Source organism: Pygoscelis adeliae, unplaced genomic scaffold, assembly GCF_000699105.1.
Source record: "Pygoscelis adeliae isolate BGI_AS28 unplaced genomic scaffold, ASM69910v1 Scaffold27, whole genome shotgun sequence".
Taxonomy (NCBI): domain Eukaryota; kingdom Metazoa; phylum Chordata; class Aves; order Sphenisciformes; family Spheniscidae; genus Pygoscelis; species Pygoscelis adeliae.
In genome coordinates this window covers 7,696,595-7,714,915 of record NW_008825410.1, presented here as the reverse complement: position 1 = coordinate 7,714,915, position 18,321 = coordinate 7,696,595, and the positions used below count along the sequence as shown (strand labels likewise).

General features: G+C 36.4%; 1 protein-coding gene across 1 annotated transcript in view; it reads left to right on the top strand.

The window, feature by feature from the left end:
* Positions 1-18,321, top strand: part of NEBL (nebulette) — a 98,593-nt gene that overhangs the window by 49,440 nt on the left and 30,832 nt on the right. Inside the window, exons 19-25 of the mRNA XM_009330561.1 lie at positions 4,491-4,583; positions 4,979-5,070; positions 7,043-7,136; positions 9,471-9,575; positions 10,664-10,835; positions 14,743-14,835; positions 15,806-15,934. Coding sequence (XP_009328836.1) covers positions 4,491-4,583; positions 4,979-5,070; positions 7,043-7,136; positions 9,471-9,575; positions 10,664-10,835; positions 14,743-14,835; positions 15,806-15,934 — 778 coding nt within the window. The remainder of the gene's footprint in view (positions 1-4,490; positions 4,584-4,978; positions 5,071-7,042; positions 7,137-9,470; positions 9,576-10,663; positions 10,836-14,742; positions 14,836-15,805; positions 15,935-18,321) is intronic.

Sequence of the window (18,321 nt, the reverse complement as noted above, 5' to 3'; positions counted from 1 at the left end):
CAGTTTGCACTTCAAGAAGAGGAAAATTATGTCCAGGCTTGAGCTACGTGAAAAGGTGGAGGGTTTGTGGCTCTTTACATGCTGATGACAAGTTGGTCTGTGGATCTGATGAGACTGGTTCGGAATTGATGTTGTTTATCTATGGATGTCAAATGTCTTTGGCACTTCAATGGGCAAATAAAAATAAAATATCAAAATAAGAGTTTTCTACAAGTAGAACATGCTCTTCTAATAAATACATGGCAAAACTTGGAAAAAAGTGGAAAAGTGACTGCCAAGCAAGAAAACACTTGTATAGCTGCATTGTTCACTGGTTTGGAATTTTTGGTGTGGAGTCCTCTGGGGCCATTTTTATGTTTGTGACATGACTTTTCTGATGATTAGATGCTTTTTAAAAAACAAAGTTTGAAAGTAACACATAGACATGACACTAGATTGTGTTTAAATATTAGTTGAAATCCAAATTAGGGACTCTGGATACGTATTCTACTAGAATTTCCTTGTTTACTGAGTAGTGTTAAATACTGCATTTCCCACCAAAATAAGGTCAGGTAGGGTATTTCCATAAAATTTTGAAAAACTCATATTTTCCTTGGAATTTTTCTTTGCTCCATCCATCACTTTTCATCTTGTCATTTTGAGTCACAGTGCAATTTGAAGACTCAGTGCAAGCTATCATGTGTCCTAAGTTCTGAAATAGTGTTTCTGGTTTGTTTTTTCCCCCCACCCTGTGCAATTATTTTTTTCTGTTTTTTTTTTTTTTTTTTTTTTTTTTTTAAGCCAGATTTGTACTGGTGTTCTAGAAATGAAAACCTAATCTTCTGTTACCTATTTCATTTCCAGTTACCACAGACATTTATTTCGAGAGTAGTCACACGTACCCGCTCACACACACACAGAAAGGCTTATTAGGACTAGTCTTACTCTAATGCTTTTTCTCAATACCTTTCAAAGTGAAATGGAAAAATAGTGTACAGTGCTTTTGGTGTTTTAGAATCCTAAACAGTGGTGAAGAGGGAAAAATGAAAGGTGGATCAGTATGCTAGTAAACACACTTGAACAAAAGCATATCACGAGAAATACAAAATGCATTAGTGTTTAGTGGTATGATGTAAGTAGCATGGCCTTTACCTTGCTAGTCTGTGTGTAGAGTTAGTATTTTACAAAAGATATTTTATTACATGTAGTGTAGTTGAGATTACTTAAGTCTTGTATAATATTTATTAAAAGTGTAGAATGCCAAATTTAAAAGCAATGTGCAAGAAAGTTTTAAATTATGTGTCAGTAAGAGGGAAATTATATTGTGTAATTTACAGGAGTCCCAAAGGAAGGGTAAATTACACCAATTTTGACTCCATTAGATTTAAACATTTTACATATCTTTGAATTTAGCCAGAAAGACTTAGGACAGCTTTAAAACTATTTGCTGAGCTAAATGAAACTATGGAATGTGAAGCACATCTGCAGTGCAAAAAAGCCCAGGACACCAGACCAAAATAACACTCACTGTACAACCAAACCATGCAAAAAAGTCCATTGCATCGTGTTCTGAAAGTGATCAGATTCTTCCAGATGATGTATATTGGAGACAAAGATCAGAACGGTCTGTTTTCAAATCCTAAAAAACAAGATGGTGACAGCCAAAAGGGTTGAGCTCATCTCACCTGTTGTGATGATTGGTTTGGAAGAAGCAGCCTCCTAAATAGTTGGAGTCCAAATCTCACAGAACTTTTAAAAGCAAACATCAGACCCATGGACCGTAACTAGACCTGAACCGAGAAGCTACAAATAACTAAGGATTTTTTAAAAACTTGTTTATATTGAGGGACAGGCAGGGCTGGACACAGCACTGGGAAGAAGGCTTTTGGGGGAAGATTGTAATTTTGTTTTTGTTTGTGTGAAATCCATGAGGAAACCCCTGTGATATGTCAGTCAACACCACAAAGCTGGGGTCTGATTAAAACTCAAGTAACGGACATTTTGAAGCATTTTAAGGACTAGTAGCACTGCCAATTCTTAAGCTTACCTAATAGTCTCCATTAAAAGACCCTTTTTTCCAGTGGTTTAGTACTTCTGCCAGTCCTAAACTGTCTGGACTGAAATTTTCCATTCCGGGTCTGTGCTTTGGGCTGGTTTGGTTTTATTTATTTATTTATTTATGAATTTCAGCCAAAGCAGCTTCCAAGTATGAGCTTAGAGAAAAACAAGTTGTTTTGTCTGTGTTAAAAAATTTGGCACTCTCCAGAAGTACCAAGTCTTGGAGAAGAGATTTGAAAATTATCTACTAAGTGACATTTGGTACAGTGGATTGGGGAAAAAAGAGGCCGGGGTGAGGAACTGGAAGTGTAGAAGGGCTTGGTGGACAGGCCAAATGTGGGGAAATATGGGCAGAGTGATGTGCTCCTGTGCATAGGTGCTTCCTTCCAGAAGAGCTGAAACAGAACCCAAGGTCATTTAGAGTCATCACTCCCTCGCTGTCTGTGTGTATCTGAGGTACCCTTGGTCAAATATTTTCTCTTTCTTTAATGATGGTGTCCCCAGAAGTAACAAACTACGATTGTTCTCATGGGTTTGTGCAGTCAATCTAACCAAACCACAAGGGGCTTAAGATGAAGGCACACGAAGGAATGTACATTTGTAGTTTTTTAAATCATGAGAAATTGCCTCCCCAAGAGGTACCTTTAGGGAGTATTATTAAGGTCACTAAGTAAATACTCAAAAGCAAGAACCTGAATTCAAGTCCCTGTGTCTAGACCTGATGATCCATTGCCAAAGTATATGATTTTGTACTTTGCCACGGAGGCGGACCTGCTCTGGTTTTCCATTTTGCAAACTACAGTTCAATGGGAATTCTCATTTGAATGCAGGTGCTGTATAATCCTATGTTTTTTAAAATTATGTAGCCAGATTAGCTGTTACTTGTCTGTGCTCTCTAGTAAAAATAGTACTTTTCCTTGTCACAATTCCCTTTTTCCTCATTTCACAGCAAAATTAGTGAATTAATGTGTGTGAAAAACTGAGATGCTGTAGCAAGGAGCAACATAGAAAAGTTCCTGAAGAAATCAGTAATTCTGTCACCGAAGCAGGACCTTAGAGCAGTTAAAGAAAAAAAAAAAATCAGTCATGGTCCGCATGCAAACTACTCACTAAGTAAGGGTCATTGATTATGTGTAATGAATGAGGCAGAATTCTCTTGAGAAAAACAGCTTTTGGTAATAGATAAAGAAGATTATAAAGACTTAAAGAGAAAAAGAATGTAGTAGTGTAAAATATATTAAAAGCTGTATACGGAGCATATTTGTAAAAGGGACAAAACTAAGGTTACATTTAATTGTGTCATTTTCTGATTTTTGAGTCCTTGATTTTGCAGCCTTGAAATGTATTTAACAGAAGTTTTGTATGCCACATTAATATAAAACTGTACAAATTGATTCATTATGCTGTTCTTAAAGTACTTTTCCTTCCTTGAGTCTTGCTAATGAAAAATGTTTCCAACTATTATGTATCACCGCACACACAATTTTGAATGTTTTTGTGAATTTTGCTGTTTTATTACTATTGTAAAGAAAAAGAAAGCATGCCATATCACTGTAAAGGATGGCACGGTCTACAAGTATTGTTTATTTTACCATGCCATGAGACATTTGAAGCTGAATGTGCTCAATACTGGACAGGTATTTAGTAACAGACAGTAAGGCAAAGACAATGCACAGATTTGTCCAAGATGACACTTTGGATAGCATATGGAAAAACAGAAAATATGATGACTTTCTTTTTAGTACCACATCCACTTAACCTTACAATTCTTTCTCATTAAATTGAATTCCAGTTTTGGTACATATGGTGTATAATTCAAGAAATTCTAGTTCTGTGCATCTTTCAGATTATGGAGTCCACCATATCCAAACATACTGCTGTTTAGAAGAGATTAAATGTGGCAAAAGCAACAGTAAATATCTGACAGCATCTTCAAAGGCATCATCCATCCAAACATCTGCATTCTCCCTGATGTGTCTGTGTGTGTTTTTAGAGAACTTGAAAGAGACTATGAAGTCATCCACCCTTTTAAGAACACATCTGTGAAATGTTTGGTTTCTGAAATGGACTGGTAGACTCTGTTGCAAGATAATAGCAAAACCAAGTCATTGTCAGAGTGATGCAGATCTCCAAGTAGTATATGCAGCATCCCACTCATCATGAAGATAGCCACAATCCCATGTGATGTATATTTCTGCTGTAAGAGTTTTAGGATACTAGGCTTGTTACATGCACTCTCTGGTGTGTTGTATCAAACAAGATGCATTGGTGGAGACCCTAGCAGCCTGTTTCAGAAATTATATGTAACTGTTCCTTTTCAGGTCAATAGTGTTGATAGGTGTGGTCTAGCTGTGCAGTATGTGTAAGGGAGAGATTACAAAATGTTTGTTGTGTTTTAGTGCTTGTCTGTATCTTCTTTAAATTGCTAATATTTTGTAATATTTATTGTGCAGATTAAATACAAGGAAGAAATTCAACATGCAACAACTATTTCTGATCCACCCGAACTAAGGAGAGTTAAGGAAAACCAGAAGAATATTAGCAATGTGTGCCCCATTTTCATTGCTTGCACACTTCTCTCTGCTGTATTAAATGTGTTTGTGCCTCAGTGAATATGTCTGTGGTGTTTGTGCTAATTCCTGTTTGTCCACAAAGACTAATTTAATCAATTAATGGTAAAATGATAACTCCTTAGCCTTGCACTTTGATTAACATCAATGAGAGTGAAGTATTCCTGTTGAAGTATCAATTGTCTGTGTCTGAAATAGAAGAACTGCAAGAGGGTGAGTACTAAGTATCATGTGGAAAGATGTGGGTGGGTGTTTATTAAGGAATGGTATTTTCCATCCAAATGCAGTATGCTCTTTAATGATGTCTAACCCACTGTTGTATTTCTGTTACTCGGAAGTCTCTGTGTAATATCTTCTGCCATGTTTGCTAGGTTCAGTACAAAGAACAGCTCTGCAAAGCTACACCTGTGAGTGTCACCCCTGAGATCGAAAGAGTCAAGAGGAATCAAGAGAATGTCAGCATGGGAAGTTGCTCTCGTTTAATCCTTTGTATAATTTTTGGGTGCAGAGGGATGAGTACAAAGTTCTGCCTCCAGAAGCTGTGCCTTTTCTTTAGTTAGGTGTGGGCTCAGTAATGGAATTAATTGAAAACCCTCTTTTAGGAAGCAATTGTGAAAAGCCATTGCTTGGTTTGGGAAATGGCACGTGAAGCATCACATATTTGATTAAAGAAATGGCTGCGATGTTTTGAAATGGTTATTCTCTGTCTTGGATATTTGCAGGAAATCTTGACAGATTTTTTTTTTTTAACAGAATATCCTTTTCCAGCTTTTTTTTTCTTTGCTTTGTGAAAATTTGGCTACAGTTGTACTCAAACTCCAGCTCTCTTACCTGTCTCTTTCTGGTTCCTCAGTAGCCTTCCCATCAGAGTTTAGTATTTAATGGCCGACATAACCATTAGAAAGTCATACTGTTTGCAGGAGCACAGGGAAGAAGACAAGGACTTTTGGAGCATGCTGCTGCCTTCCTGCATTGTTGAAGTTGTACCCCGTTAATGAGTCTTTGAGAGACCAGCCATTCTCCTCACCGGGAACCTCCGTCAACAGCCCTATTTCACGGGGCTGCAAATAGCTACAGTGTTTCCCTGGGGTGTTTTCTGCCACGTTCCCCAAACTAATTTAGAGTTACAATTTTCAAGAATACTGTCCCTCTAACTTAAGTGTATGCTATTTATTCCTGGATTTATGTTGATAAATCTAGCTCTCCTAAAATGCACACTGTTCAAACCAACCTGTTTTCCCAAGTGATTCAAGCCAGTCTGTGTAGGTGTTCTACTCATGTCATTGTTTACCTTTCACCAATTTTTGTGTTGTGCAAATTTCATTGGAAAGTTTAAATTCTCTTTCAGGTCACTGGAATAGCTTTGGTGAAGATTCTTTAACTTCAGACATTTCTAGAAACATCAAGTCTTGAATAATCATTTTACCTTTACAAATGTCAGTTTTCAGGTTTAATCCATTTGATAGCTTACCATCATTTTTATAAGACGTTAATTTTTCAATTGGTATATGTTGATGTGGACAGACCAAAACTGTGTTGTGTGGGGAGACAATTGCTTGAACAATATATTCGTTACTGCCACAGTGCACTGCAGAATTGTGAGCATAATTTATCAGCACAGTTATCCTTATCACACAAAACCAAGAGCTTATTTAAAAAAAAAAAAAGGTTTGTATGGAAACATTTGTTTTACATAGAACTATATGGATTGGCATAAATCATGCAAGAATCTCTAATTATTTACTAAATGTTTACCATATCTGACTTCCCAGTATTTGGGGCCAGGGTTAACATTAGAATGATTGGTCTGTCAATGCCACATCCTATCCTTTATCCGCTTTAGATACTGATCCTGCCTTGAGTGTGCATTTAGTTTAATGCATCATTGCTACAAGTGTATTTTGTTAAAAAGTGATAGAGGGCATATTCCCACAGTACATTTAAATAAACACATGGTGAAATTTAGGCAGTTGTCTGATGTATTGCACTCACTGTGTTTAATCACCTTTGAAGATATAGAGTATAAAAGAACATGGATGGTATCCTTATGCAATCTCTGTGTCTGTTCAAATATACATTTACAGTGGGCATTGCTGAAATTCAGTTTTTCATGTGACTTTACTGCATTATTTGTAGCTTGCCCCATTCCAAATATAAGATATTTCTCTATACAGCCAAGGACCAGTGTGGTAAATGTCAAGATGTTGTGTGCATATGTGTGTATATATCCACACAAATGCATTAAGAAGATTATACAGAAAGAATTCAAGGTTATGCTTCAAGAATCAAGTTTTGTAAGCTTTAATAAACTTCAAATGCATTTTAACTTTTCAGTTGTTTCCTGGATGACCTTTTAAATCATACATTTTAATGTAAAACAATGTGATATTGCTTTAGCTGAAATAGTGTGTACCATTTTATTCTGTTAAATAATAGGTTCACTACAGAGAGCAGCCTGGCAAAGCTACTGCTGTGAGTGTCACTCCTGAGATAGAGAGAGTCAAGAAGAATCAAGACAATATCAGCTCGGCAAGTTGTTTGAATCTTTTTGTCATTTAGATTTTCAGTCATTGTAGGAATATAACAAGGATATGCTTTTCAATTTAGATTTGATGTGTCAAATGAATCCAACTGCATCATCCACTGAATGAATTTTTTTTTTTTAATTATTTGAGTACATGCATGGCACATATGGGCAACAAAAATATTCAGACTTGTCTGATTATTCTTGCAAAAAAAGTAAGTGATTGTGTTGGCGCCAGAATTTTTCAAGGAGAGAGTCAGTAGAGGTCAGTCATTCTTTCAAGAATCTTCATCTCTTGTTACCAAGTTTTACTTGCTAGATTGCAGGAGTAAATTGCAGTAAAGAACAAAGGAAATGAGAATTTAACTTTAGTGCAAATTTCATTTTTTTAATGATTCAAAGCATGGAAGCATATAGTCATCCATTCTACTCTGCGACATGCCACCTATGTTAGAGCTGAGTAGTCCTAAATAGATCCTGTTACTAAACACTAAAGAGTAAAATACTATATTTTTCTTGGCTTTTATGATAATACTTACCTTTTTTTTTTTTTAATTGCCACTACAGTGGTGTAAGAAGCAGCAGGCAGTTCCAATAAGGAGCAAGGAAGAAGTCAAAACAGCATGGTGAAGTAAAGGACCAGACTAATTACATTACAGTCTGTGTCCTCAACACTGAAACATCATCAGTGGCAAAGCCCCTGCAGATGGTAAATAGAACAGGTTTCATGCAGAGCCACTGTTTCAAGGTGGCAGAAGAGAATTAATAGTAGTGAACGCTTTAGAACTGAATGTAGGAGTGAAAAGTAAAGTAGGTTGGATTTGTCAGAGGATTTGTCTAAGGACAAAGGAACAGAATCTGACCTTGTAACTAAATATGTCTTAAGTACATTCTTAAAATGCTCATGCATATTTACCAAAGTCAATTAGTTTTGAGGAGCACAGTTAAAAATAGGAGGAAAACTTCCCAACAATTCTAGGCTTTAAACAATTTTTTTATTTCTGAAAATTAAGCTTCTTTTTCCAAGTGAATCCTTCACTTTGTTTCTCAAGATTTACAGGGATAAATACTCCTTTATGTTAATCAGCAGTAGATGAAAACCAAACTATATTGGCTGTCATTATTCTGTCCAGAAAACAGCTTATATTCAGAAGCATATGTAGCTGAATATATTTGCTAAGAAATTTATTGTTTAATTTAGAAGGGTTTGAAGACTATGCGATGCCATATATTTCTGTTTCTCTGTACATTACTTCGAACTTATCTATGAAACATAGACACCAAGACTCATATTTTCATAGGTATGTTGTGCTTAGCTAATATGTAATTTTAAGGAGGGTTAGACAATTTGGTTTCTCACATCACAAATGCATGTTGAAATAGATATGTACAACTGATTTGAGAGGTAATGCTTTGAGTCTGGATATATAGGTAAATCTAAAATATTTACTAACACTCAGTGCACAGGTTACAATGCAATGTAGGAGCTAAGAGAGTCCATTAGTAGAAGAATTCAACCAGCCAGAAGAAACTGTGAGAGTACTCACTCTAGAACCAACAAGTAGGACCAACTACTTTTACTGTTTCAGAATTTTGAGTGTGTGGGGTTTTTTGCCTTTTTTTTTTTAAACAGGTAATTAACCTTGCATCTTTACAAGTCTGTAAAATGCCACAAAAGAAGCTAATTAGGAGAAATGTGACATAGGAGGTTCTGTACTTACTGATGCACAAAACACAGAGCTCAAATGTTCTTTTTGAAAACAGCATATTCAGATTTGTCCCAGACATGTTGCTTTTGTGCTGCTAGCAAAGACTAGCTACAGAACAGGAGTAAGAAGGCTGCCAAAGGACTAATCTGCTTGTAAGAATTGAATTCCCTGGGGACCCAGGGGTTCTCAGCTAATCCCAACCTGGAAGCAGACTGAGGACAGAATCTGCGTCTGTCTGGGTAATAAAAAGGTAGCTTATAATCAGCCATACAAATATGTTTTAAAGATGTCCAAGTCACAGTGGTGGTTTCTTATTATTTAACTTATTTTTCAGTTGATAAATGAATTATTTCACTTATGTCATTTAAACAGTCAAGAGTTTCAGCTTTCAGGTAAATACTATTTTTTTGAGTAAGTGATTGATGGAATAAACGCGTCCTTTGGCCTTACCAATATACTAGCTCACCTATGTCCTCCCTCTGAAATAGGTTATTAGAAAATGAGTGTAAAGAAAGAAACAAAAACATTGGGCATTGTGATTTGGAAAGGACACCATTGCATGATGTGATTCTCACCATCCTTTCTACTGTAAACAAAAACTTCACGTGTGCTGTTGTTGCTGTTTTGCAGGTCAAGTACAGCAGTGATCAGAGGCAGATGAAAGGTAGACGTAGTGTGCTTCTAGACACACCTGAGCTAAGGCATGTCAAAGAAACACAAAACAACATCTCAATGGTAGGGTACTTTCTTCCTATAACTAGAGTATACTAAGGAATGGCACTTGACTTCCACTGGATTTTGCCTTCCATTAATATAGGTAACTAATGAAACTCTCTGCTCAAGTATGGAAGGAATATTTTCTTCTGATGGCTGTTGAGGGAGTGTTTGCTAACTGCATATGACTGTAATGAACATTTTCAAAATACTAATAAACAGTTTTCTAACAGTTAAATGTCTGTTCTTTTGTTTGTTTTATTTTCTTTAAAAAAGTACACACCTCATTTGAGCATCACACAGTTTGACTGGATTAGGTGACACACTTCACCTTGTGCCTGTGCACGTTCCTGGTTTCTGCGTGACTTTTGTTCTTGGAATGAGTTGTTTTGTGTGCATTTGCTTGGGTGAGAATGTCTGTCAATTTAATTCTTTGATGATTAAGACTATTAAAAAAGTAAATATGCATAATCAAGGGTACTACCTTTATAACTCTTACTAATTCTGGTTTTGTTCCAACACTTGGTTATGTAACACTTTCTACCCTAATGTCCTTGTTTTTAATTTCTTTTTTTTTGAAAGCAGGCTGCTTAGAATAACTGCAATTCTTTCTAAAACCCTATGTTTAAAGCCAGCTGGCATATGATAAAACAAAAGAGCAAAAAAGTACCTTTTGTATGATCAAAATTCTCTGTGAATGAAAATACTTGAGTTCTTTAGAACTATTGCTGCTGGAACATTTTTTAGTAATAGATGTAGTTGTCTGCATCAGTAGAGAGCTACTCTATCTTAGAGAAGGGAATGCACCAGATGACCTCCTGAGGGCTTTTCCTGTCCTGTGTGACTGTAAGATGATCCTTTGTTGCTTGAGTTGATGCCTAATTTGGTGGCAAAATTATATTAAAATATCAGGAAATCAAGTTAGGGAGATGGAGAAGACTTGGCCGGCCATCTAGCCTATCTCATGTGTGTGACAATTCTGTTATGGTACAAAACCCAAAGAATATAAGTGCCTCATAAAACAAACATGTATGCATTCCTCTGCATAGAATAACCATTTGCTGTCAATTGCAGCTCGGGGAAAAACGTAATTATTCTTGTTTTCCTAGGTAAAATACCATGAAGATTTTGAGAAGACAAAGGGCAGAGGCTTCACCCCAGTGGTAGATGATCCTGTAACAGAGCGTGTGCGGAAAACCACCCAAATTGTCAGTGATGCAGCATATAAAGGTGTGCACCCACATATCGTTGAAATGGATAGAAGACCTGGGATAATTGTTGGTAAGTTGTTGCTGTTGAAAGCACAGTGGGGAAGATGAAAGCCTCTGCTTGTGTTCTCCATTATAACCAAGAAAAAGTACTCCCAGATTTCATTTTCACTCTTTTCTCAGCGTGAAACTTGTGTTGAACTACTGGTTCAATGCCAGCTTCTAGCAAAGTAATAAAGGGAATGAATGGGAGATGTATTGTCATTTGCTCTGTAATTTTTTTTTTGAAATATGGAATAGTCATCGCTATTACTTTGTTTGAATTTTGACTCTTCAATAAAGGCCAAAATATCTGCAATAATCTTCATTTTGCACAGAAGAGAGATGATTAAAGCTGTGATTCTCCAAGATTTCAATGTTTAAATGATGCAGACCAGTTTGAGATTTCCCCTTCCGTCAGTCAGCAATTTCTCCAGAGGTGCACATACTCCATTCACCGCTTGTTTTAGAATTTCACACAGCTTTCAAAATATCTCAAGCTGTAATTCATCAATAACTCTTTAGATCTCTGGTAAGCCAAACACCAGTGTTCAGAAATGATGTTCTAAAAGATGGTCCAAGATAAGACGAGGTGTTCAGGGGGTAGAATACAGATTGGTTTTGTATGTAGAGACAGAGTATTGCATTAAGATGTCATTTGGGGTATTCATAATAAACACATTTGAAATCTCTTCCAAGTTAGCAAGTCTGCTATGACAAAGGAAATGGTAACATGACATTTTTCTTTTTTTCTCCTTTCTTTTTCTTTTGGTGTGTCCTTTTTCTGTTTTTCTGTGCTTTACTTACCCCCAGAGGGTCTACATACAGAAAAACATGCTGAGATAGCACTCTAAAATCCTTCATACATAATAATAATAGCAAGGGTTGACTTTTAAGTCTACCTCTCAAAAATCAGAGAAATTGCAGGTCAAATGGACTAATAGGTGGGTCATATAGTCCATCCTCCTGCCTAAAGCAAGGTTAACTACATCTATATCATTCCTGGCAGATGCTTCTACATTCTTTTCCTTAAAGTCTCCAAATGAGTCTCCACTGCATAAAGAAGTGTATTTCTTCCCTTTTGTATAGCCACCATTTACATGTCTGTCGCTACAGCCTTATGTCGGAAGGGATTTCTCAAAAGTGTTCAGAGAGTTCTGCCTGGGGAAGGTACTGATGCTTTTAAGACCGTGCAAGTCTCAGAGGGTCACACATTCTGGATCTAGGGCAACAACTTGTTCAGAAAATCATTGTCTGTAGAGACCCAAGCACTTGAACTTACTTCCATAGCTAGAAGTGGTCCAGCCAAAGAGAGAGAGAAAACCTCCTGCAAAATTGCACTTTAATAAACAGTTTGCAATATGCTGTTTAGTGCACACTTCAAACCTCCTACTCTCTACTGCATTGCACGTGTGCTGTAGCCCTATGTAAGAATCGTGTGCATTCCTGTGTTCAGTAACTGAAGGCTTGCTAGCACAAACAGATTACGATTAAGAACATCCCTGAGATAATTTCTTGAGCTGTAAGTAACTGAAATATTAGTACTGTTTATCACCTTAAAATACACCAGTGTCAAAACACACAGGAATTCTTAACTCTCCATGCCCACCAAACAGCAAAAATAGTGCAACTATTTAAAGGAAAGAGGCTGTGACAAACCTGTGAGCCTAATATCCAGTGATATTTCAGCTAATGCTTTTTCAGAATGAACTGCAATTATAATATCTGCTTGTTTAAAAAGAAGCAGTGAGCTCCCTGCTCATGGAATGTCCTTGGCAGCTAGAAAAAAAAATCGCAGACTGAAAAAAACAACTATGACTCTTTTGAGTTTTTTCCTAGCTGATAATTGTTCAGCCAGTTAGGAAAATTACCTCTGTGTTAGAGTCCATCTGGTTGGTTTTTAAAGTATTATCGGTGAAGCTGTAACAACTTTTTCAAATGCCCGATTGCTAAAATTAATGCCTCTGCTTTGGAAAATAGGCACTAGTTTTAACCATGCTAAAGCCATTCTAGACCCATCAAGATAAATTAACCTAACTGAGCTTTGGATCTGTGACTAAAGAGGCTCCATGATTCTCATGCGAGTATAAGGATATTTTAAATTGGCAAAAGTTACCAGGAGGTTAAAATTGATAGATGCTATAATTTGCCAAGATTCTGATTCGATGTATGTTATTTCAGATTGCAGAGATGGATAAAATCCATACAAATCAATGGCTGCTGCCCTGATGCTGCCATGAAGCTGTACTTACTATGTTTTTACTTTCTAAGGCATGATCAAACAGGAAAAGTTCGGTATTCACCAGTTCCCCCACCCCTCTCATGCCTGTCAGTGCTTTATGTAGTTGCATAATTTATCACCGTTAGGACTAACACATAGTTTATCAAAAGATTTTGCATTGGCTTTTATTCATCTTGTCAAGAGGGAGTTAGCACTATGCCTCACCTTATGGGAATTGCAGTAGATAACACATAATGTACATACATTGAATATATTCTAAAGCCATGGGATTTATTTTTATTAGCTCTGTCTGTTCTTTCCATTGCCTCTAGGCTATTAATCATTTGAAACATGACATATTTGGGGTCCCCACAGTCCTACTTTACCTACCAAACCATTAATTTAACTTGGTACCACTCAAACCAGCAAAAGGACCAAGTTGGGAAGACAATTATTTTTCCCACTTCCAATGCATTGAGTAAATCTTGCAGACAGACTTGCCCAAGAAGCAAACCACTAGTAAAAAGGTGTGATCTGTACTTTACATCAAGGTTTTATTTTAAACTGGTTTGGAGAGATTAAATGATTATTATATTTTTAGACATAGCAGATATGAATTGTATATATTAGATTGATGTGAGTATATCAAGAATTTACACTGTAGCTGCTTCTGGATTTGTTATAAGACTCCTCTTGACTTCTACAACACTGTAATTATTTGTTAAAAGTTTATTAAAAACATGGTTGAATCTGTATTCACTTTTCTGCTGTGGTTATAACTTAAACTCAGATATGAAAATTATTTCTTATGGACTCTTTTTTCTTTCAATATCCAGTTCAGACATGTGAATTCAAGAGATATTAATAACTTATTTGTATGAATTAAAGCTGAAGATCTTATGATTACTACTGTTATTGAATCCATACATTGAATTCCAAAAATGCTTTTCAATAGTGGGGTAGTGGATCAACAGTAAGTCTGTGTCCCAGGAAGCTTAGATATTTGGAAGACAAAGGGAATTACTAGTTAAGATCAAGAGTGGGCTTCATTTTACCCAACTGTAGATGTCTACAATGTAGATATCTACAGCTGAATTTGTCACCCTAGCCCATTTTTTGTATTAATTAAGAGAGATGGATTCTTTTGAGTTTATATGAATTAAGCAACTTGTAGAAATTTATTTTGGATAAGATGAACTATGCCCCTGGTTCTGCTTATTAGGCTGACTTGATCTCTACTGTATGCAAAGGAGGGCCTCTAGTGCCTCTGTTGGCTGTAGAGACGTATACTGCCAACTGTCAGCTATAGGGATATATACTGCAGCATCTCCATGAAGTAAGGATGCTGTTGGTGGACTGGGGAAATAATCTTGTAGCTCTGATGATTTTGATTCTTCTAGTGGAAAAGAGCTCTGGTATGTGATATTTAACTTGTTTCCATTTATTTAGACTTAAGAAAATACTATGGTCATATTTAGAAAAGGAAAACAAAAATTGGGAGAAAAAGTCTCCTTAAAATAATGTCAACGCTTAAAATGAATGCACTAAGTTCTTTTAAGCAGGAAATTAATGCTTTCCAGTCCTTTCAGGTGAATATTTAGATCTTTTGGTTAATTTCTGGATGAAGGAAATTGGTTGCTGATTGTTAAAACTCATTCCTTTCATGCTTTTACCTCCTTTTTTGTTTGTCTGTCTTACAATTTCTGTGCTTTGGGAAAAGATCTTAAAGTTTGGCGCACAGATCCTGGCTCCATCTTCGACATTGATCCTCTGGAGGACAATATTCAGTCTAGGAGTCTGCATATGCTTTCTGGTATTGCTTATATCCTGACTTTTCCCCAATTCAGCTTTTTATGTTTATGAAACTAAGTTGATAGAGTAAATTTTCAGGTCAGCGTGACAGCCATATGTTTTAGAAGTATGTTTTCATATATACATATAACTGTAGTATTTTAAAAGCAGTGTTTTACAGGAACTTCAGCTGTAATCACATGTGCAGATAAGAAATAGTGAAATAAATTTTATCCTAAACAAGTTATTCATAGCACTTAGAAGTAATCACTTAAAAATGATTGACCTACATTGTCCTCACTATAAGTAGAATTTTCAAATAGCTGGACCTTACTAAAATTCTAGAGATAGAGAAGGTGGCCCTATTTATGAAATTGATTTCTTTTCTATGCACATTTTGCTTATATGGCACATGATATTATGCCTTGTGCTATTGTTTGCAGCTCCAAGGTGTTCATAATTTAAGGGTAGATGGAAAAGGAGAGAAGGTAATGTAATAATAGGCAGCAATGTTTTGGTTCTACAAGTTTTTGTTTTTTTTCCCCCAGAAGTGTTTATTTTGAATGTTTAATTTTGCACATGTATTTTCTTTGCTACTAATAGTGGAACTTTAAATATTCTTTTAATGTCATAAAACAGTATTTCCACATGCGCTTGTATGCATGCTGGGATAAAGGAACAATTTGATTTTCCACTGGAAATTTTCATATGCTTCATCTTCATGCCTTTTTTTCCAGTACCTCAATCCTACCTTCCATTTCTGCTATTCTTTTAAAGCAGAGAACAAGCTTAGTTGTACCTGATTTTGAAGCAACCTTTTGAACTAATGGTGTTCAAAATGGATGCAAAATTGTGAACAATTCACTTTTCTCTGATTTTAATGCCACCAGTGTATGAATATCAATGTTAGCAGTGTTGGGGTTTTTGTTGTTGCTCGTCTTTGCATTTCTGTCATCTATTTACTGTGACATTCTTTCTTTCTACCTTTGTAGAAAGAGCAAGCCGTTACAGTAAGCAATATTTACATTCTACCAGTTTGGGAGATTATAAATCAGATGGCTCTGACACGAACCCTACCTTTTCTTACTGCAGTGAGATAACAAGGCCATCTGACGAAGGAGGTACCCCTTATTCCCACCTTTTTCACTAATGACACTTATCACAGTGTGTTGAGACCTCACAGGCCTGTATTAACTCCATATCCTTGTGTAGTCACAAATCATTAGAAACTATGTAAGCTATTGCCTGATTGATTAAGGAAGCAAAGCAAAATCTCAAGACTGTACAGTTTCTTGCATGCCATATTGCTTTATTGTGTATTCTCTTTCACCATTTTGGTAACGCTGTCAGTCCGAAAGCCCTGCTAACTCCCATTTGCAGTGCTTAAGAGAAGGTGTGCTGTGTTTTTGCAAAACGTACATGAATCTGTTTTTTTTTTCTCTTGAAAGACACAATGTAACTGAAAAAAATACACCTCTGAACTGGAAAAAAAATTATCTTGTACTTTTCGGTGGGTAAATCAAGCGCGTAATAGTATTTTAGTGACTGAAGTACTTCGTCCTGTATTAAACTATGCAGGTGCTTGTGGCCCTCTGTTGTCATCCTAAAAAAAACCCCAACGTATCAACTGGCAACTTTGTCACATATGAAAGTTTTCTTACACTCTCAGCAGTTTGGGAATCAGGGTTAATATTCAGTTGAGAAGCTTATATAGTCTGATGTTGTTTAACGTGGATTAATATTAGAATACTTTGACGAACCTGGATTCCCAGATACAAAACCACATCTTACATCTGTTTGATGCCATAGATTAGAACAAAATTTATGAAAGTGATGAATAAGGGTCTAGTCATCCTAGTGGCATTACAGGGTGTACTAGACTTGACTGGTGAATTGTAAATATTCAGAAACACTGCATTCTAAATACATATTTTAAAAAAATAGTGATTTCTACTTCTCAGTTGTGAAAGAAGGTGCATTGAAAAGGTTATCCAAAGGGTTACTAATTTTTTTTTTTTTAAGAGGGTGTTAGAGTAAAGATATTGCTACCATTCAGTTGCCTGGCATCCTTGAATTACCCATGCTTTTAAGATTTTAAGGCATCTTAATTGTAGACTGTGCCTGTTTATGTTCTCCCACTCACCAGAGTACTATGTTATTATAGTGGCTAGTGTTTAGAGAGTCTACATTGTGTTAGGTGCCATCCAAATACATACAAGCAGCTCTGATTAAGAACGGGTGAGGAAGAAAGTGTTCAGACTGAAGAACTAACTGAACAAAGAAAGAAACACACGTCTTTGACAGAACTGTAATCCCTTATATCATGTCTGTCCATCTTTATTTGGTATTTTAACTATATTCCCAACTCTTTTAATAGATGATAGCAATAATGCACATCAAGCTGGTTTTTATGTCTCTTCCCGTGGTGATGCAAAGTGGGCTTCGCAGTCCAGTGCATATTGTCTCTCTGTATCTGTTCTGATATTTTTTGGCTGCATTCCAAGCCATTTTAACATTGCTTTGTCAGCTTGATTTGATTGTTAACAGATATTTTGTATTACTTGCCATATTGAGAATACGAAATGGGCTTTATTTTCCTGGTTGTTTTGGCACTAGCAAGCTTGCTTTTTGTGTCTCTATTTAAATCTATTGTTGTGGTGATGTTTTGAATAGATCCTTGCCAAGATCAACATATTTTAGAAAGATATGTTTTCTGCTTTTGGCCCAGCTGGCTAGCCAGGGTTTGAGCACTTGCAGACAGTTCCCATTGCAGGGGAGAAATAAATGCCAGAGCTAAGTAATTTGACATAATCCTAATGATTTACAAGAAAATACCATTTCTGTGAACACATTTAGAAAAAAACAGCAGAAGATAGCATCTTTGGTCAAAAATACCAATCTTCTTCATGGCAGCATCCCATACAAAATGTTGTTTAGCACATAGCCACAAGGTGAGTTTGCCCTTGACCTTTAAACAGTATCTCTTATGGCATACCACAGTAAATGAGAACCAAATCCATTTTGCTGAGATTTCATGGCTGTTTCTCATGTGAAGAAGAGTTTGTACTTTTAGATCTAGCAGTGTTTCTCACTGGCAATTGTTCAATCTGATGGCGCGCCAACATGAAAGACAGTTGGACACCTGTGACCAATTTTACAACCTCTCAGTGTCTTTGGCCTTGTCTCATCATCTTTCAGATATTTCTACATTGTTCAGTTGCTAATTTATTCTAGATACCTTTGCTGATAATTGACCCACAATTCAAGTCTTCCACTGCCACTGCTGATGGAATTGTTCCTTAACCACCTCTCCCAGGCCTTAGCTGGGTCCCTGGCTTCATACCATATGTTAAAGGCTTATTCAGATCTAAATAACTCTCTCTCTTGACTTTGGGGAATTTCAGTAACAACATCACAGGGAGGCTAATGTTGTTCACTAGAATTACTTCTTCCTATTTGATTCCCTGACCATTATTTTAGATGATGAGGTTGAGCTGAGCCACGTGTG